Source organism: Camponotus vicinus, unplaced genomic scaffold, assembly GCF_025532165.1.
Source record: "Camponotus vicinus isolate PSW18456_S1 unplaced genomic scaffold, iyCamVici1.0 SCAF_9, whole genome shotgun sequence".
NCBI classification, from domain to species: Eukaryota; Metazoa; Arthropoda; class Insecta; order Hymenoptera; family Formicidae; genus Camponotus; species Camponotus vicinus.
This window is the reverse complement of record NW_028141981.1, coordinates 10,841,907-10,862,989: the sequence shown is the minus strand read 5'-3', so window position 1 is coordinate 10,862,989 and position 21,083 is coordinate 10,841,907. Positions and strand designations below refer to the sequence as shown.

General features: G+C 32.8%; 4 protein-coding genes across 8 annotated transcripts; 2 read left to right on the top strand and 2 right to left on the bottom strand.

The window, feature by feature from the left end:
- Window positions 1-5,675: 5,675 nt before the first annotated feature.
- Alg7 (Alg7 dolichyl-phosphate N-acetylglucosaminephosphotransferase) lies at window positions 5,676-12,066 on the top strand. Of its 2 annotated transcripts, XM_083107679.1 has the most exons (7): window positions 5,676-5,925; window positions 6,054-6,168; window positions 6,387-6,832; window positions 10,915-11,103; window positions 11,204-11,274; window positions 11,381-11,544; window positions 11,731-12,057. In XM_083107679.1, the coding sequence occupies exons 1-7, from the start codon at window positions 5,756-5,758 to the stop codon at window positions 11,794-11,796; spliced, it is 1,221 nt and encodes a 406-aa protein (XP_082963805.1). In that variant the 5' UTR covers window positions 5,676-5,755; the 3' UTR covers window positions 11,797-12,057. The 2 variants fall into 2 exon arrangements, with proteins under 2 accessions (XP_082963805.1, XP_082963804.1); XM_083107678.1 differs by having other exon boundaries at window positions 11,381-12,066.
- On the bottom strand, window positions 6,999-9,745 carry Mgat3 (beta-1,4-mannosyl-glycoprotein 4-beta-N-acetylglucosaminyltransferase). 2 transcript variants are annotated; one of them, XM_083107676.1, is made up of 4 exons: window positions 9,679-9,745; window positions 9,032-9,594; window positions 8,324-8,592; window positions 6,999-8,234 (listed from the first exon to the last, which is right to left on the bottom strand). In XM_083107676.1, the coding sequence occupies exons 3-4, from the start codon at window positions 8,480-8,482 to the stop codon at window positions 7,107-7,109; spliced, it is 1,287 nt and encodes a 428-aa protein (XP_082963802.1). In that variant the 5' UTR covers window positions 8,483-8,592; window positions 9,032-9,594; window positions 9,679-9,745; the 3' UTR covers window positions 6,999-7,106. The 2 variants fall into 2 exon arrangements, with proteins under 2 accessions (XP_082963802.1, XP_082963803.1); XM_083107677.1 differs by having other exon boundaries at window positions 9,032-9,158; window positions 9,233-9,681.
- A 603-nt stretch (window positions 12,067-12,669) lies between the features above and the next one.
- Window positions 12,670-16,332, bottom strand: Tom70 (translocase of outer membrane 70). The gene is made up of 8 exons (XM_083107675.1): window positions 15,669-16,332; window positions 14,940-15,113; window positions 14,612-14,819; window positions 14,393-14,528; window positions 13,946-14,300; window positions 13,360-13,584; window positions 12,990-13,210; window positions 12,670-12,898 (listed from the first exon to the last, which is right to left on the bottom strand). Exons 1-8 carry the CDS (start codon window positions 15,942-15,944, stop codon window positions 12,715-12,717), a joined length of 1,779 nt encoding a protein of 592 aa, XP_082963801.1. The 5' UTR covers window positions 15,945-16,332; the 3' UTR covers window positions 12,670-12,714.
- Window positions 15,674-21,028, top strand: Tbc1d23 (TBC1 domain family member 23). 3 transcript variants are annotated; one of them, XM_083107674.1, is made up of 10 exons: window positions 15,674-16,327; window positions 16,829-16,932; window positions 17,364-17,584; window positions 17,654-17,858; window positions 18,224-18,460; window positions 18,534-18,906; window positions 19,091-19,304; window positions 19,379-19,714; window positions 19,805-19,937; window positions 20,017-21,028. In XM_083107674.1, the coding sequence occupies exons 2-10, from the start codon at window positions 16,904-16,906 to the stop codon at window positions 20,288-20,290; spliced, it is 2,022 nt and encodes a 673-aa protein (XP_082963800.1). In that variant the 5' UTR covers window positions 15,674-16,327; window positions 16,829-16,903; the 3' UTR covers window positions 20,291-21,028. The 3 variants fall into 3 exon arrangements, with proteins under 3 accessions (XP_082963800.1, XP_082963798.1, XP_082963799.1); XM_083107672.1 differs by lacking the exon at window positions 15,674-16,327 and adding an exon at window positions 16,528-16,737; XM_083107673.1 differs by lacking the exon at window positions 15,674-16,327 and adding an exon at window positions 16,531-16,737 and having other exon boundaries at window positions 16,812-16,932.
- Window positions 21,029-21,083: the final 55 nt, after the last annotated feature.

Below are 21,083 nucleotides of genomic sequence, written 5' to 3'. Positions count from 1 at the left end.
GCATTGGTTAAATCGGAACGATTTTCTATGCAGTCTACGTGCTTCATGCGTAATTCGGAACGCACCCATAGACCCAGCGTTCTGTGAGTGGAGTTGTCCGCGTCTTCTAAAGGACAGAACGATATGGAGTAAGGTGCTGTCTCCGTCACTCCGCCGGTCTGGAGGAGGAACGTCGAGAAGAACTTAAGGTGAAAGCACATAAAATTGCATAGGCGCATAACCATAAGCATAAGGAAATTGATTGGTCCACAAATATATGCATAAGAAAATGAACCAATCAATTTTCTTATGCTTATGGTTATGTGCTCCTGCAATTTTATGTGCTTCCACCTTTAGAGGCGCGCGCATCGCGTTTTATACTTTGCGTAATAGGGGTAATGGCTAAGTTCCCTCTCCAGACCGGCGGAGTGACGGAAACAGCACCTTACTCCATATCATTCTGTCCTTTAGAAGACGCGGACAACTCCACTCACAGAACGCTGGGTCTATATTATATATGTCTATGGTCCCCATGTAGCATAAGTAAACTTTGCGCAACCAATCACGAGTTATTATTTCAAAAGTGTTGAAACACGTCAAAATTTATTTGACAGATTTTAACATTTTTAGTCAATATTTCCGATAAGAAACGCATTTAATTTAATATTTATATACATGATAATAAAAACGAGCGATAAAAACAATATTTAAAAGTCATTTTAGGGACGTGCTACTCGGACTGCTTACGCTCATTCCGCTCCATGGGGATGGGGAGGATTTGAAATTCGCGTAATGAAAACTACGGAACGCTCGCGATTGGTTCCACTCTCGTTCCGCGTTCCGCTATTCCGCTGCATGGGTCCGCACCCTACGCGTTCCGATCGGAAGGAATAGCAGGATCAAGAATTCACTAGAATTTCCTAGCTGAATCCGATCCGTCATTCCGATCCGCTTAATGGGACTGCACCCTGACCATTCGAAAACGCCATTAAATTCACCATTAACAAATAGCACCAACTGGCGTGTAGGCGAATCCACAACGGAGCCTAAAGCCCTTTGCACAATGCTAGGCAACAGGCAATAGAAATAAGGAATAGAAACTATTCACCAATAAATACGCGGAACAGAAAATATTCGCCAATAGGAGCAGAGAATAGATACTATTTCTGTTCTTATTGCCTGTTGCCTAGCATTGTGCAAGGGGCTTAAAGGTTCTTACACAATGCTAGGCAACAAGCAATAAGAATAGAAATAGTATCTATTCTCTGCTCCTATTGGCGAATATTTTCTATTCCGCGTTTTTATTGGTGAATAGTTTTTATTCCTTATTCCTATTGCCTCTTGCCTAGCATTGTGCAAGGGCCTTAATTAGTCATAAAGGGTGTGTTCCAAAATTCACTGCCAGTACTGAAAATCTATAGTTTACGTGTGGCATACTAGCAGTGAATTTTGAAATACAGCCAAAGAAGAAGAAGAAGCAATAATAGTTCCGCTCAGTGTTGCCAGACGTACGACTATAGTCGTATTTATACGACTATTTCATATTTTTTCTCAGATACGACCCGAAAGGATGTCGTACGCTGTTTTATACTACTATTCAACGATGTACGACTATTTATACTACTATTAGCGCTTAATAGCAATTTTCGGTAGAATCCTACTACTCATGTGCGAGATGTGACATGCGACAAGAGATCATGCGATATCCAATCAACTTTTTGTTTTTATGGAAAGTGATAAGTTGATTGACCATCTTGTGCGCATGCGTTTCCGCGTTTTTTCTATGCGAATGGTAATGAATTTCAGAACACAGTAAAGTAATCCGAGTTCACCAAGTTCGCAATACATGCAATTGCAAATAATTCCATTATGCGATATATATAATATATTAAATAGGAATTCCTAAAAAAAAGAAAATGTTTATGTTAATTACGTTTAATTAATAATTTTTTTGTTTATTTTTTAAATATACAGGGTGACCCATTTTAACTTAGGCAGCCAAATAACTCGAAAAATAAGCACACTACGAAAAAATGTTTAGAATCAAAATTTTGTCATTTCGAGGGGGACGTACAATGACGTTAAAATGAGCCCCCCCACCCCTCCCCCTGGGCGGTGAGGGGGGGCAAGTTTGAAATCTTAAATGGGAACCCCTATTTTTTATTGCATATTCGGAATCTTTGGCTAAAAACACATACAATTTGTCTGAAACATTTTTCTCGATTCATGATAGATGGCGCTGTAATCGACGAAATTCAATTTCTTCGATTTCTCTTACTGAGAACCCATGCTTACGATTCTGCAATAAATTAACAATAAAAATACCACGTTTTCATTGTTAATACTCGAAATTAGTCTTAAAACAAACTTCTCATTATTTTTTATTACTCATTAATTACTTCTCAAGAAACTGCTTTTAGCGTAACCCAGGAACAACGTCGTGGACGTAGCAGTTTTCTGTTCCCTTCGGGGTGCTTGATTAACGTGAGTCCCCTCGCCTCTCACAATTCGGGGTGCTTGAACGTGTGGTAACCCAGCCAGTGAAGGCAAGGTCGTGTGGTGATCCAGCCAGTGAAGGCAAGGTCGTGTGGTGACCCAACCAGTTAAGGCAAGGTCAAGTAGTGACCCAGCCAGTGAAGGCAAGGTCGTGTGGTGACCCAACCAGTTAAGGCAAGATTGCATTGTTATCAGCTCTCTCCGCATGGAGGAGATGCTCAAAGTGTGCACCATTATTTTCTAAGGATAACAGTAATCGACAGCGAAAGTTACGTTGTACATTTTCTAGCATTAAAGGAGTTATAGCTTCACAAGCTCTTCTTATTCTTTCCATCATATTCAATCTTGTCGTTGGAGCTTTACTATACACTGCATCTTTAACGTATCCCCATAAAAAGAAATCAAGGGGGTTCAAATCCGGTGATCTCGGAGGCCACAGAACTGGTCCACCCCGCCCTATCCACCGATTTGGGAACCTTTGATTCAAAAACATCCGTACAATACGAGCATAATGAGCAGGAGCACCATCTTGTTGATACCATAAATTTAGTCTAACTGCAAGGGGAACATTCTCTAGGTATGCTGGCAAATCATTTTCGAGGAATTCTAAATACATTGGACTATTAATTGGACGTTCAAAAAAATGAGGTCCAATGACTTGGCCATTGCAAATGCCTACCCATACATATAAACTCCAACGATGTTGATTAAGCACCTCACGATACCAATGTGGATTTTCTGGTGACCAATAGTGGCAATTATGCCTATTGAGACTACCATTGCTGATGAATGTTGCTTCATCACTGAAACAAACATTACTAAAAAAATCTGGATTCTGATCTAACATCTCAAGAGCCCATCTACAAAATTGTACTCTGAGTACGTAGTCGGCCTCACTTAATTCCTGTACCAGAGTAATATGATACGGATGGTAATTGACTGATCGTAACAATCTATGTGCCGTAATTTGAGGGATTCCCAGTTCTCGTTCTATTTGACGGGTACTAATATGGGGATTTTGATGAACCATAGCCAAAACTGCGAGCAATCTAGGGTCATTATTATTATGAAGTCTATTCCTTCGCCTTTCGCGATGAAGTGGATTATTACGAGATCTCCTTTCAATGTTTATAATTTGTTGATCAGTAGGATGGCGGCGATTTGGGAATCGCTCCGCATAAGTACGGGCAGTAAGTCTATAATTTCTACCACATTCGCCAAAGGTTATAAGAATATCGACTACTTCTGTAGGCGTATAATTTGCCATTTTACCAGAATTTTATCAGAGTACAAATGTTAAAAAAATACATAAACACTTGTGACTTTGGCACTAAATGGACAAAATTTTGGAGGGATACTTAGAGGAACTCCATCAGATGGAAAGTCCAAAATGTCTCGGTACTTTGGACCATTCAAGTTGCCTAAAGGGCAGGTTACGCTAAAAGCAGTTTCTTGAGAAGTAATTAATGAGTAATAAAAAATAATGAGAAGTTTGTTTTAAGACTAATTTCGAGTATTAACAATGAAAACGTGGTATTTTTATTGTTAATTTATTGCAGAATCGTAAGCATGGGTTCTCAGTAAGAGAAATCGAAGAAATTGAATTTCGTCGATTACAGCGCCATCTATCATGAATCGAGAAAAATGTTTCAGACAAATTGTATGTGTTTTTAGCCAAAGATTCCGAATATGCAATAAAAAATAGGGGTTCCCATTTAAGATTTCAAACTTGCCCCCCCTCACCGCCCAGGGGGAGGGGTGGGGGGGCTCATTTTAACGTCATTGTACGTCCCCCTCGAAATGACAAAATTTTGATTCTAAACATTTTTTCGTAGTGTGCTTATTTTTCGAGTTATTTGGCTGCCTAAGTTAAAATGGGTCACCCTGTATATGCAAATAGTTACTATAATGTAATAAAATAATGTAATAAATTTTTAAAATTTAATTGTGTTTTTACCTAAATTTCATTATACAACGTATATTATCAACGTATATTATCAACGTATATTATCTTAAAAATTATTTATCTATAAATTAACAAATAATTTTCACATATTGAATTAAAATATTTACTAGTATATACATGTATAAAAGATATTTCTTTTTAATTTCTATAATATATAAATATATTTTAGTTTTTTTTAATTTCAATAAATGTTACATATACTATTCCATTATTTATTATTATACCTTTATTAATAGAATAATTATCGAATTAAAATAAAAAAAACATTATACTATGAAAATAATTTATTATCAAAATTTAACTAATTTTTAAATAATAAAGCATTTTTTTTATTAAATTCTATTACATTTTTTGTGTTATATATGTTATAAAAATTCAGAAATTGCTATATATTATTGTTTTGTTTCGATATATATCATATAATAATTTAAAAGCATGCTTCTCTTAAAAAAAATAAAAAATTATATAATACGACTATTTGTACTACTATTTGTCAAACTGGTACGACAGATATACTACTATTTCTCTAAGTTGGTACTACACTTCTTCCTCCAGTATCTGGCAACAATGGCCGCATTCAGCGGACTCAACAGTTGGGCAACATTACTAGATTTTCCGATGTAATTCGACGCTGATTGGTCGGACCTGAAAGTAGAAACCAATCATGTTCGATTGCTACTTAGCAGTTGAGTCTGCTGAATGCGGCCATTAATGGGTGCATCCAGAAGCACAACCGCTCACTGAGCGGTTTTAAGCCGGTTATACAATAGCTGTCGTAAGTCGGGTGTCGTAAGAGTTGACCAATCGTATTCGATTATTCTTCTCTAAAATCAACTGTGATTGGTTAACTCTTACGACACCCGACTTACGACAGCTATTGTATAACCGGCTTAAGTAGCAATTGAATGGCCGCATTCAGCGGACTCAACCGCTAAGTAGCAATCGAACATGATTGGTTTCTACTTTCAGGTCCGACCAATCAGCGTCGAATTACATCGGAAAATCTAGTAATGTTGCCCAACTGTTGAGTCTGCTGAATGCGGCCAATGTGATTGATTTCTATGTTTGAATTGACCAATCACATTCGAGTGCTACTTAGCCGCTCAGTGAGCGGTTGTGCTTCTGGATGCACCCACTGGTTCCGCTATGTGTGTGTGTGTGTGTGTGTGTGTGTGTGTGTGTGTGTGTGTGTGTGTGTGTGTGTGTGTGTGTGTGTGTGTGTGTGTGTGTGGCGCGCGTGCGTGCGTGCGTGTGGGTGGGTGGGTGTATATATATATGCTTGTTTAAAACTGATGTTACGCGTGGAATTTTAAAATGAACGTCGAAGACGAAATGTGGTTATTGTTATTTCCAATATGTATTAACGCGATAATGTCTGTGAGTGCATGCTATTTGACTATTCATCTCATTCCGAGGATAAAATCCATGTTTGTCAAAGCTAACCTTTACGGCATTGACATGAATAAGAGGACCAGTGATAAAGTGTAAGTGAGACGAGAAAATCTCAATGTAATATTATATCATATTATTACATTTTATCATCACATATGTATTCTTTTGTGAATTGTATACAACGATACGTGTATATGACATGTTGGGTTTATTTTTGCAGACCAGAAGCGATAGGTGTTGTTACCGGATGTATATTTCTCATAACAATGTTCCTATTTATTCCTGTACCATTTACAGATCATATACTTAAAAATGAAAACTTTCCACACGACAAGGTAAGATTATATTAGACAACATTAGACAAAGTAGTTATTTCTGTTTTTTTAGTAGTATTAGAAAATCAGTTGAATTTAAGATGGCCATTTTTTAATTAAAATTTTTAAAACATTTAATTTTTAAAGATATTTATACTATGATATTATTATGTATGTTTGTTTTAAAAGACATATGTAAATAAGATACTTATAAAGAACAAACTTTTCATATATTACAGTTTGTTGAATTTCTGGCTGCATTACTGTCCATATGTTGCATGCTACTTTTGGGTCTTGCTGATGATGTTTTGGACCTACGTTGGCGACACAAATTACTTTTACCTACTATAGCATCCTTGCCATTATTGATGGTTTATTATGTTAATTATAATTCCACGGTAATCATTATACCAAAACCATTGAGACCATGGTTTGGTTTTTCATTGGATTTATGGATATTTTACTATATATATATGGGAATGTTGGCTGTATTCTGTACAAATGCGATAAACATATTAGCTGGAATCAATGGTTTGGAGGTTGGCCAGAGTTTAATCATTGCTACAAGCATTCTCATCTTCAATATTATAGAATTATCTGGTACACAGTGGAAGGCGCATCAATTTTCAATATACTTTATGCTTCCTTATATAGCAACTTCTTTTGCATTATTCAAATTTAATTGGTAAGTTATATCATAGATTATCTTTTCACATAAAATATTCTTTCTTGATATTACAATAAATTTAAATATATAACAAATATTTTTGCATTTAAGAGATTTTAAAATTTCAAAAATATAAAAATATACAAAATTATTATACATATTAAATTATAAATCACAACATATAAATTTTGTCAACATAATATTTTAATGTATAAATTCAGTATATAATATTACATTAGTGTACATTGAGTATAGAGTATAAATTAATATCACAGTTGGTGCAACCAGTATGTCAGTAATAATCTAATTTAGCATAAAAATTCTCTACTAGCCAGTCATATTTCCATGTGTTATTGAGAATCGTTTCAGGCGCAAAGTAGGAATCTCTAGATTTAGAAGCTCTCAGAAGGTTGGTTTTACCATCCAACCACAGTCCGCTTCCTATTAGATCTTCAACAAACGGCACATCTATAGTCTTTTCGATATGAATTTCCTTAGACCGCACCTTGTTGCGAAGATCGATAATAATATTTGCAGGCGCTTGGCACAGATTACAGTACCATCCGCCATAGTGATTTAAATCTCCTATGACTAATCCTAAAATATCTCTCTCGCTCGTGTCTCCGTCCAATTGCTGTAGTACAAGTGAGTTAGATTGATAGGCATTACGCATTAAGCCGACAGTATACGCGCCAAGCGTTATCGTTGTTTTAAGCGGATGTTGCCAAAAGAAGCCATATACCGACCATCTTAATCTAAATCCGATAGGCTGGGCCCAACCGTCATACACTTTGAGGAACATTAATGCCCTGGAATTCAGTATCTGTTCGGGCTCCGTCATTACATAAATGTCATCGTCCCTTAAGTTCTGTACTACACTCTTAATTCTATCCCAGACGTATTTCGATATTATCCTCAATGGTTTGCGAGACCTTGCCGCTACGTTGATGTATAAGATTTTCTTTTGCTCCTGCTGTAACAATCCTTTGGACAGTTTATGCCGAAAATTATCTTCTGCATTGTTAAAATCACAAATTACAAAAAGATCCACCACATTGTAGAGTTCCTCTACAATCACTTCAGCGATGCCTGAATTGTATTCACTCAAAAAGAAGGTATGAATAATGTGTCTAGCAGTTTTACGTCGTTTCAGACTAATATTCTGCTTCGACGCCATGATCGCTCTCCATACGACTTCAGGTTGTCCGCAATCCCAGCCATGCCATCCTTGATTGCATATACATCTTTCCAGATGCTCGTTGCTTCTCATCTTATGCTCGTTTACTCCAAATTTCCAACATACTGTGTGATTATATATTTCAAACAGCCTAAAAGTTTTGACATCTTTCAATACTATCTCTCCATTGATTGTCTGATAAATTGGTGATTTTTTACGATTGCCTTGATTTATTTGCAGTTCCTTTAATAACAAGAAAAGAAATTTTAGCTTCATTATAAAATATCTGAAACAAATTAATGATATACATTATTAAGTTTCATCAGTTATACCTGCGATGCTTCAAATTTAACGAAACTGACAGATGCATGAGTCGTTGACACAGTTAATTCAGCTGGTGGAGTTGTGGCGACATAAATCATAACAATTAGAACCTGCAAGATTAATAGAGTATACAGCAACGCCAGCTTTCCATCTAAACGAACCTGCATGGCACCGATCCCTGTGCTCGAAAATCTAATATTTCATTTTATGTCTCTGTAGAAAAATCTTGCTGTTGTCAAAGACATTTTTGTTAAGATTCTAATCCCATGAGCATCATCTGAGAACAGAGAATAACACAATTATCTTATTTTCATTGTTATTAATACAATATGTATATAATTGTTTTCTTATAATGATAATTGAATGTTTTAAATTTACATTTTGATCTGGAATTGATTTTCGGCTTAAACGCACAATATTTATATTTTTATATTCGCGTATTTTTTTTTTAATGTAAAATTCGCTGTCCTTATTTCTAACCGATGTTTCATATATTTCCTGTATATATGTGGGTGTGTGTGTGTGTGTGTGTTATTTATCATTAAATTCTAATTCTTCACATTCGCGAAACTTAAGCGTCTTCGCATTCAATCAAGCGTAAAAAGTCGCGCGATATCTTGTCGAGATTCGCCGCGTGAATTAAATGTCCCGGCGTCTTCGTTCCGTACGCATGTCAACGACATGCTACAAATAATACGTAATAAAGCGTCGCTCACAGTGCGATTTCCAATGGTTTCACCAGGATCTCTTGTTGCGATGATCTTTTGTGCAAGGATGACCGCGGCGCGATGACGTGTCATTTAATTCCCGATGACCGCAATCGTTGAATCGTCTGCGTTAATCCTGACAATTAATATAAATGGAATTTCACAACTATACGATTGGCAATCGGCGTAGATATGCGATACCGCGCATACTTCTAGTCCCACAAATAGTCGTTAGCTGACTGGTCCCCGTTGATCGGGACTTCAAGGGATTCAGAAGGGTACTCTCGTCTCCAGCCCGGGTAGCAGCACGCACGGACCGTGACGACGTGAAAAACCACGCCCGAGTGCCGCACAGCCAGCCGGCAATCTGTCCGTGTGTTCGTCACGAACACACTTGCCGCAAATGTGATCGCGACTATTCGCAAAGCGCACGCGTCTTAGAGAGGCATCTCGTGCGATTCTATATGTTATTCTCCGTTGTCGAGCACGAGTAATAGTCCTATGGACGAGTCGGACTCACTCGTGAGTCAGAAGCCAGGAGTGTCTCACATTATTCCAATAAAAATTGAGTTCTACAACGAAAATAATGATTCCGATGTCAAATGGTTCCATCTTCTTCATGATTCTTCAAATATAATTCTTAGATACAGTCTCACATGTTTGTAGTCATCATAATCGTTCTTCGTTCTTCCTTATAGTCATGGAACAATGGCGTATCTCAAATTGGCTTTTTTAGCACATGTCTTATTTCATATATTCGTGAATTTTAGGATATCAAATCTCTATATATAAATAGAAAGTACTATTAAAATAAATAAAATTTTGATATAAAATTATATAAGATAAAATTAGGATGCATAATAATATATAATTTACTACATATATATAGTGTGTGTGCGTGTGCGTGCGTGCGTGCGTGTGCGTGCGTGCGTGCGTGTGCGTGTGTGTGTATACACACACTCAGTTCCAAAAAAAGCGGTACACTTGAAATTTGGAAAAAAATCACCAAATTTCAAATGACGATAACTTTGTAAATAATAAAGATAGAAAGGTCTATAAAAAATGAAAATAAAGCTTGAAATCTCTACTTTAAAACTAGGTTCTCCGAAATGTTGCGAGATAACATTTTTAAAAATGACGGATGACGAAACGAGAACATGCAAAATTGAAAAATAATTGTTTGAGTTTGCCATGACACGTGGCGAGAATCAAATGTCGCAGGTCAATGGGGTCAAAAGCATATGATAGTACAGAGATTTCTCTTTAAAATGCTAACGATGATTTTTCGCCGAGTTATACGCATTTGGAATAAAAAGCCGCTTTTTTCTTCAAATGCGTACTCGGTGAAAAATCGTATCGAGATGAACAAAAAAGCATTTTAAAGAGAAATCTCTGTACTATCATATGCTTTTGACCCCATTGACCTGCGACATTTGATTCTCGCCACGTGTCATGGCAAACTCAAACAATTATTTTTCAATTTTGCATGTTCTCGTTTCGTCATCCGTCATTTTTAAAAATGTCATCTCGCAACATTTCGGAGAACCTAGTTTTAAAGTAGAGATTTCAAGCTTTATTTTCATTTTTTATAGACCTTTCTATCTTTATTATTTACAAAGTTATTGTCATTTGAAATTTGGTGATTTTTTTCCAAATTTCAAGTGTACCGCTTTTTTTGGAACTGAGTGTATATACACATACACACATATATACACATATACATACATATTATATATATATTATATATATAGCTACTATATAACTACATATATATATATATATATATATATATATATATATATATATTATATAGCTAGTTTAAGATAAGATTATATAAGAATAATAATAGGGGATTAATAATAATAAAAATAACAATTCTTTTTTGTTTTAAGGTATCCATCGCAGGTTTTTGTGGGCGATACGTTTTGTTACCTTTCGGGAATGACTTTTGCTGTCGTTGGTATTATAGGTCACTTCAGCAAAACAATTCTATTGTTTTTCATCCCCCAAATAATCAATTTTCTATATAGCGTGCTACAGCTCTTTCATTTCATACCATGTCCTAGACATAGATTACCAAAGTAAATTTCAGATATATATAACTGAAAAAACATTATTATAAAATAAACAATTCTATTAGTTTATATGCTGAAAGAAATTGCATATCTTTTTTATCCATAGGTATAATAAAGAAACGGACAAATTGGAGCCTAGTATAACTGTATTTAACAAATCAGAACTTAATATAATTGGTATAATAATTTTATAAATATAGTACATATACATACATACATATACATATATTAAAGAAATTGTTCATAATGTTGTCATTATAAAATCCATTTTCCTTTACTTTAGGAAAATTATTGATATGGATATTTAAAATGTTTAAATTGATAAAGTGGCAAGAAGATGGAAAAGGTATTATAACTTGCAATAATCTAACTTTGATTAATTTTATATTAATCAACACTGGTCCATTAAAAGAACCGACCGTTACAACGATTCTATTAATAATTCAGGTAACAATATATATATTTTTAACAAAAATGTATAAGTGCATCGTTTTGAAAATAACCCATATTCTAAATCTTCTTTTATCAATAAAAGTGCCTTGTAACCAATCAGAAGGCTTATAAATTACTTTTAGCGGCTCTTTTAACGATAAAAGAAGACTCAGAATATGAGAGAAATTTAATGTCTTTCAGGTTATTAGCAGTATACTGGCATTTATTATTAGATATCCTCTGGCTTCCATATTTTATGATGTTTAAAAATATAAGATTATATATTTTTTTTCTTATATATAAAAAATATGTATATATATATTTTAAAAATTTGTACAAGATTATTCTTCTCTTTAACAACTATTGTAAATAAAGATTAAGCAAAATATCATATTATAATTATAAATCATAAATTTACTATAGTTTATGTATATGAAGATAATTCTCTTCTACCTTTTTATTACAAAATTTCGTAGGCCCATTTTAAAATTTTACATGATACCATTCTATACCAAAATATATTTAAAATATTTAATTCATTAATGCATTTTTTATTTTCTACAGAATAAAAAATAAGTAAATACAAATTTTTATACAATTTCTTATTATATGAACAATTGCACATAATTCAGTTAAAAAACACTATCTGATCATGTACAAAATAATACAAAAAAATTATGCTTTTGATTGACTGTAATAGGCCATTATTTTTCAATGTATTGTAAAGTAATTTGAGCAAATAGTAATAAATATGCTGTTTTCAAAATTTGAGATTATAATTATAAAGTAATTCAAATACATATCAAATTTTAATATTTGCATATATTAATAACATATAGGTAAACAGAAACGTACAAATAAAACTTGCAGTTCTAAAAAAAATTGTCTATAAATATCAGTTTATAATACTTTAAAGCTTTGATGGTCTTATGTAAACACATTTTTTACATATTACTAATCTTTTTTTTATGCAAATCAGAAATTAAATATAATTACAAAAAAAACTACCATTATACAAGCTCCACAGTCTTTTGATATAAAATAATATGAAACAAGCTACTTGTACATTTCTAATCAGTTCCTCTGATATCCCATGTGATAAAGATGGATATGCGTTAATACAAAATTGGATCCTTTAGATTTGGTAACAGTGCATACTTTTTATTATTTTAATCTTTCAATAATTTAAGACATAGGATTCGGGTTGAATAACGAAGGCGTCCGAATGCCTTCCATACCCAACCTATTCTGTAAATTAAGTTGCGTTTGTGCAGCATCTCTCAGACTATATAAATGTGCAAGCTCCATGGATGTACGACACAATTCCAAAGCTTTATCAAATAATCTTATTGCTTCTCTTATGTTCCCTCTATATAAAAAAATATAATTGATAATAAAAATATATTTATGAAATATACAAATTTTAATTATAAAGAAAGAATGCATTAAAAAAAACATACCTTTGCACTTCGATACTTCCTAAAGATTCATATGCATGCTCACATTTCTCATCTGTTTCTAACGCTTTGCGAAAATATTCCACAGCTTTATCGATATTACCATTCCATTGTAATTGTAATAAGCCTTTATGCACATAAATAGTTGCATTCTTTGGGTCTTTCTCTATTGCTTTAGCAAAATACATATCTGCTTTATCATATTGTTGAGTTTCAGCCATCATCTATAATAATCATCATTCAAAATTTCATCAATACAATCAATATATGTGTATACAGTACACAACAGTAATAATTTAGTATTTACTCTCTTTCTTTCAGTTTACATTTTTTTTTTATTCCTTTCAATATTAAAAAATTGTAGGTTACACACCTGAGCATATAACATATAACATTCAGAACGATCCGGGAATTTTATGAAAGCTTTCTCAAAATCTTTCATTGCCTCTTCAGCTAGTCTCACATCTCTGTTAAAGATCGCAAAACGATAGTCTGTATAACATTTTTGGACATATGCAATACCAAAGTCTGGGTTATAATGGATCGCCTTTTCATAATCGCTTTTAGCTTCATCCATTTTATGCATGAGTAAATTCAGCTGAATTGAGAGAAAATAATATTATTGAAATTATTGCTATTATCACGTTAAACGCTGAGCCTATTTTGTTTGGCTTTCCGTTTATACTGCAAGTTAACTAAGATACGCAAAGATTGCGATTAAATTACGTCTTCATATGGATACGATTTTGATTGTCTTTCTGTTTAGATGGTACATGAACTAAAGTGTAAATAAAAGATAATGTTCAGCCTTGGTACACAAGGACCGGCACGGCGGCGTAGCGTAAACAAAATCCAGCGTCGGTCCGTAGGGACCAGCGTGACGTTTAACGTGTTAAATTACTTTATGATACATAATTTAACTTTCTCATAAAAACAAGCAATAAAATAATGTGTAATACCTGTCCTCTATGATGATAAATATCACCATATTTTGGATTTATACTAATAGCTAGTTCAAAATCCTTGAAAGTCATGTCTGGATTTTCAAGTTGCATATATAAGGTTGCCCTCTTTATTAGAGCATTTACTTTTACATCTTTGGACGTTTCTTCGCTATTTAATATACTCTCAAAATCTTGAATTGCAGCATCATACTCGCCCAAGAGAAGATGAAATGTAGCTCGTAAAAGTAATACTTCCATTTTAGACGAAGGTAATATATTAAAATCAGAACTCTTAATAACTTCTGTGCACAATGGTATTATATCATCATATTCTTCATCTTTTAATGCTTGTAATGGTTTCTTAAAAAATCTGTGATAATTGAATAATAATAAACATTACAATTATAAATTAAAAGATTAACATCAAAATTATATTATTAAAATTCTTCTGTTAATACTTACTGTGGAATATCTTCTGAATGTTGAAGCCTAGTAAATACTGGATCATTAGGAAAAGACATGATGTAAGTTTTGATGAAATGTTTGCTTGGCATTATGAATTTTTTGTTTGCTAAATTTTCCTGAGCATGTTGCTTTCCTGAAAATAATTTTTATTTAATTTTTTTACTTTAAAAAATATTTTATTTAACACCAAGATGTTTTTGTGTGTATATAACTCACCAAGCTTTCCCAAAACTTTATCCGCCAATGAAAGCGAAGTCTGATTATAAAAGCCTTCATGAATACATGCGGCAGTGATATCTTCCAAGGCGGCTTCCAAATCACCTATTTGTTCCAAAGCACGTGCTCGACGTAACAAAGCTTTTGCATATTTTGGATTTAATTCCAATGCTTTTGTACAATCTGCCTTTACAGCACTATACTTTTTCTGCAAGTTTATTAATAATTATGATACATATAATTAATTCACACAATTAACAAGTATTTTTTATACTTGCACTATATGTTGCTACACCTATTACTGTTGTTACTATTGTAATTATATTACCAATTGTTCATAAGCAGCTGCCCTATTTTGATAAAAAGTTGCAAGATCCTCCTTATTCTCGTTTGGACAAATATCAATTGCTTTATTATATCGTATTATGGCTTCATCATATTTTCCCATCTTGAATTGTAAATTTCCTTCATTTTTATATTTTTGCGCCTTTTGTAAAGGAGTCTAAAATAAAAGTTTGCAGTTAGTCATATCTTGTATCTAAAATGAAAGTTTGAGTTAATTATATCTTGTATCTATCTATTTCCATCATTTTATCTTCTATAGCTTATGATAACTTAAAGATATATAGTGACAATATATAATGCTAATATGGCTATATGGACAATTATTTCATTGTAAAAAAATTTTATATTTTTTTAAGAAATGAACAAGTATATAATGAAAAAAATCCATCAAATATTTGTTTATAATGTCTTGTCAATCTCATTTGAGTGCAAAATTGATATTTATTACTAAATTATATCACTTGTATATTTGCAGATGCTTCTATTTACTGAAAATTATCACTTGTGATAACAGCAATAATTCAACAATTTGATTCATCAACAGAGAGATGATAAATTAATACATATTATTATTGCATTATCGCTAACAACGCTTTTCAATAATTAAAAAATATCATATATCTACAATGTAGAAGATATTTTTTTTTCTTATTTATCCTCGTCAGTTAAATGAATTTTCACGATAGTGACTCATAATCCACGATCTCTTAACCTCCGACTCAGCTACGGGAGAAGGCACTTTCGGTGGACAGTCGCCGTCGATGGAGATCTGCTTGTCGGCGGGCGCCCCGTTCTCCTTGGATGACGTCGTGCCGCTCCTGAACTTATCACGTTCCGACGACTTGCTGGCCCTATCGCTACTGCCGTTGCTGTTGTTCTTGTTCTTGTAATACATGTAGCCGAGACCAAGAGCGACCGGCGCTCCAACCACCAGGGCGAGTTGCCATTTTGGCAGCGGACTGTTGCCAGCCACGCCACTCGCGGTCATAATTCCTTCGAGAATTATTCGCGCGTGGATACGGTCACCACGACGCGACACCGGTACCACGATACAGACAATCGCAAATCTCTCACCGATGTAACTGGCGAGACTGCGACAAAACACCAAGTCCAAGCGATGATCATGCGGACACGCTCGCGGGCTTATTCTAGACCTGGTGCCGTTGCTTCGAGTTTTGAGTTCGCGCTGCACACGATCCTCTCGATCGTTCTCGACACCAACCAAAGTTGACCAAAGCGCTATCGGATGCTATTTCATGACGGCTCACGAGAATTCGCGAGAGGAAGGAGGAAGCTTCGCCGCGCCCTCTCGACGAACATTACCGAAGAAACATCCGGATTCCTTACGAATCGTTGCAACCACTATTTTCCGTATGATAAAAATTATGAATAAAAGGACATTTCGAATAGAGAATTTCTTAAGTTCTCGAATTTTTTTTATTCGATAATCAAACGTTCGATATTGTATCTATATGTATTTCTTGAACATTATAAAAATAATTTATTATTTGTGTAACTGTACATTCTCTACTCTACAGATATTTCCCTGTAACTATAAAGAACATTTTTCTTACAATTTAAAAAACTCATTTAAATATGAATATTTTAAAGATATCTAGTCAAATATTTTATTCATAATTTTTTATTCTCTAATATATCTCAAGTAATGTAAAAATAAAAACATCGAATATTCAACGATATCAACTAACGATAAACGTCTAACCGGAAAGATGGCGACGATCTGTCAACAGCAGCTACGTTTCATTAAATATTATGCCACTGTTAGTCTATTGCAATTGAAAAAAGTCGCCAAATATGAAAGCTTTCGTTTCAAAATATATTAAACGTCCAAAAGTGTTCTTTTTTTCCTAGATAATTTTAACGAACATCGAATTTTGCGTATTCTCGCACATATCGGGAGTCTTTTCTGTGACATTTATTGCTACAATGGCACTACAAGAGGACGAGAACACCTGGTAAACTGATAAAACAATTTTTCTTTATCTTTTCGAGGAATGTTACATTTTTTTCGTTGTTACATTAATACATAATATGGTTAATCGTTTACACGTTAATCGAAATCTTTACGTTTATATGTTTTGTGATATACATGGTTTATATCAAATTTGTACATAAAAAAATTTAAATGTAATATTATACATATATTACGTAATCGTTATTTTATAAGAAGTAGCAGAATGTAGTAGAATGTAGTAGAAAAATGTGACTTACACAATATTATTTTAAGGTTTGCTAATTAATATGTGCTAATTAATATGTTATGTCTATATTGTTGGTACATTTCTATTGTGTATACGTAATCATTTTATATGTATCTTTATTTTTAACATAATTTTTGCAAATAACAGGTTTTTTTGTTCATTTTTAAGTTAATTGTTTATTTCAGGATATTAGAATTGGAAGCAGCGCTTCTTGATACAGAAGCACCATCTGCATCTGACATATATGCTATTTGTAAAGGCCAACCAATCCCTACAAATTTAAGACCAGATGTTTGGCAGGCTTGTCTGTATGTTACTGATCGACGCGATCAATTGAGCCAGTTTAATGAAGTTTATGATTTACCTGAACAAAATATAATTCGTGACGATTGTCAACAACTAGTCGGTAAATATACAAAAAGGATGTTATATAGATTTCTTAATCAGTCTTATTTACAGTTATTTTCAATTGTAGCCAAACTTGGTAATGATGATGAAGATAAAGTCTCTGTGGTTTCTGATCTTGAATCTATATTAACATTTTATTGTAAAAGTAAATGTAAACAATATGAAAGAGGAAATGGATGGATAGAATTATTGGGTCCTTTGATAGCTTTAAAATTACCACGTGCTGCAACTTATAATCTCTTTGAGGCAATAAGAGATATCTATATCCCAAGGTACATATACATATTTTACATATATACATACATATGTATATGTAGTAGAATATAGCAAAGAAGTGTGACACACGATATCATTTTAAAGTCTGCTAATTAGTATGCTAATTAATTATTATTGTTATGTTCAGATTGTATAGTTTTATATACATATGTATATAAATAGACACATACAAAATATATATATACACACACACACACACATATATGTATATATATATATGTATGTATGTATATAAAATTATTAAATAAAATATATGTTATCTTATTGATGCAAATAATGCAAATAATCTTGTTAACAAATGTGTTTTGTGCTAATGTAAAATCACTTATTTATCATTTTTTCTACAATATATTTTTTTTAGAGGCGAAACATACAGCTCAGTTTTAAGATTACTGCTCCTCTATCATGAACCAGAATTGTGTTCATTTTTGGATACAAAGAGGATATCACCTGATCAATATACAAAAATATGGATGAATACACTATTTGCTGGTGTTTGTTCATTGCCAGCAATCTGCACTATGTGGGATTTGTATTTTATGCAAGCTGATCCATTTTTCATGCTGTTTCTCTCGCTCATTATGATTATAAATGCTAGGTAAATGTTGATTAAATTGATATTTCATTATATTTGTTGATAACATTATATAACCTAATTTTTATCTTTGTAGAGAACAAATTTTAAGTATGAAGGACGAAGACAAACAAAATATAATAGATGCCATAGCAATAATGCCGTGTGCTCTAGAAGCAGAGGATGTAACCGACTTCTGTTCCTTGGCACAATATTATGCAATGAAAACACCAACATCTTTTAAACAAGATTTATATCCTATCATGTTCGGCGAAAATTCTGACGAGAAATCAATATCTCATGCATTGTGCTTACCAGTATCGGCGCAAGAATTAGTAGAAAATGCTATTGAAGCTCCATCCATTCTTAATACTGTCGAGACTGTTAGATTTTTTCTCGTAGATTGTAGACCAGCAGAACAGTATAATGCAGGCCATTTACCAACAGCATTTCATCTTGATTGTAACTTGGTAAGTATTATTAATTATAAGAATATTTTTAAAAGATTTCAAATTTACCAAACCAATTTTAAAATTCTTACTAAAATGATGTATATATTTGCAGGTTTTAATTTTTTTGTATATATTTAAAATGTAAAACAAAAACAGTAAAATGTAATACAAAAACAGATTAAATATATTTGCATGTTTTTAGATGCTTCAAGAACCTGCCGCGTTTGCCACAGCAGTGCAAGGTTTACTGCAAGCTCAACGCCAAGCACTAGCTGTTGGTTCACAAGCTGGTGGAGAACATCTTTGTTTTTTAGGAAGTGGTAGACAAGAGGAAGATCGTTATACACATATGGTAGTAGCATCCTTTTTACAAAAGCATACACAATATGTTAGCATGATCACTTCTGGATATCAAGGTAAACTATATTTTTATTTTGCAATTGATGAAAAAAAATCATATATATTATATAATTTTTTAATTTGTTTTCAGCCATTCATGAATATTTTGGTGATGAAGTAGTATCAAGTCTTGTCGATCATAATTCACAGCATTGTCTAGTGTGTAATACTAACATGTTGGAAGAAAATTCAAACGAAGCGAGCCCAGTGAAAGTTAAAAATAATAATTCCGATCTTTTGGGAAAAATCGGATTAGCTATGAAATTAAAGAGCCAAGAAGTAAAAGGAAAGTTGTTCGATTATATTGTTAATCCTACAGCGAACGTCAATAGCAATACAGAAAAGAATGATGGCAAAGATTTAGATTACATTAAACGTCAAAGAAAAACTGCGCCTGTGTTTAGTATAGATGATGATCAAGAAATAGGTAAGCATTTTTTAAACTATTTTTAAATGTGGTTCCTATATATAAACTGCTTATACAAAAAATTATATCTGATAAATCCATCTCTCATAGATAGTACTATGACTAATAATGAAAGTGAAGAGCCTATTGAAGTAGTATCTGTACAGCAATGGATGAAAAATCCTAATTTATTACATTCCTTTAAATGCCAAGAAGTGAAAGTCAATGGTGATCTCTGTGATAGGTGAATGTATAACAAAAACGAAATTTTTTCTTGCACGTAAAAACGATCGCATTTCTTACAGACATTTCTTCTATTTCAGTCAACTATTGGTTACCGATAGTCATCTTATAGTACTGCGAGAAATCCCGGAACGAAAAGGTGCCGCACATGTAATCGTTAAGCGTCCTTTAACGAGTATTGTTAAAATAACGTCGAGAAAGCGACATGCTGATCTAATAACTTTCAAATATGGTACAACGCAATATAATGATACGGTTATTTCCGATATGGATAAATTTCTTATACCCAATGCAAGCGAAGCGACTAAATTGATTACACAACAAATCATGAAACAATTAAAAACATCAGACTAATATCATAGACACATATTTTATAAGAAAATTTCGAATTATTGTACAAAAGTCATAAAATCCAATTTTTGATGAGAAATTTTTTTACCAAATTCATTTTGACAATATGTAAAGATTTTAACTTTTTTGTAGTTAGATTTTTATTTGTTTGTGTATATATATTTTCTGTTATATAAAATATAATCATCTCGCAAAATTAATATAAACTTTTTAATATTAAATAAAAATAATTTTGATTGTTGATATATTAAAATATATTGATTGTTGGTTTTTTTACATGTAAAAATCGTGATTTGTATGTTATGAACAGATAATATTAATTTTATATAACTTATGTTTCATTAACACAATGAGAGAGATTTTATGTGTGTATATTCATAATTTTTCTCAATATCAGAGTGAATGACTGACCTAAAAACCAATGCATTCATAATTTTGTAAAAATTACATTTACATATAATTGTTATATTAACCATATAAGAGAGAATACATTCTAGATTTCTATTAGAAATATTTAAGTCTTCAATTTTTTGTTGCATAGCATTTTCATAAAACTTTGATGTTTGATAGTTAACAATTCATATTTAATTAGACTGAGAGCTTGTAGTAAAATAAGAGAGAAGTAAAAAATTAATAGTTAATATTGTTTTTTGATATGTGCCTAACTAATGCACATTGCTAATTGTTCTTTGGTTGTGACACACAATGTAAATAAATATTAAAGCAAAAATACTAATTTAATTCTAAGACAATTCTAGTCCTAACATGATGTTAATACACATTATCTGTTTATTAC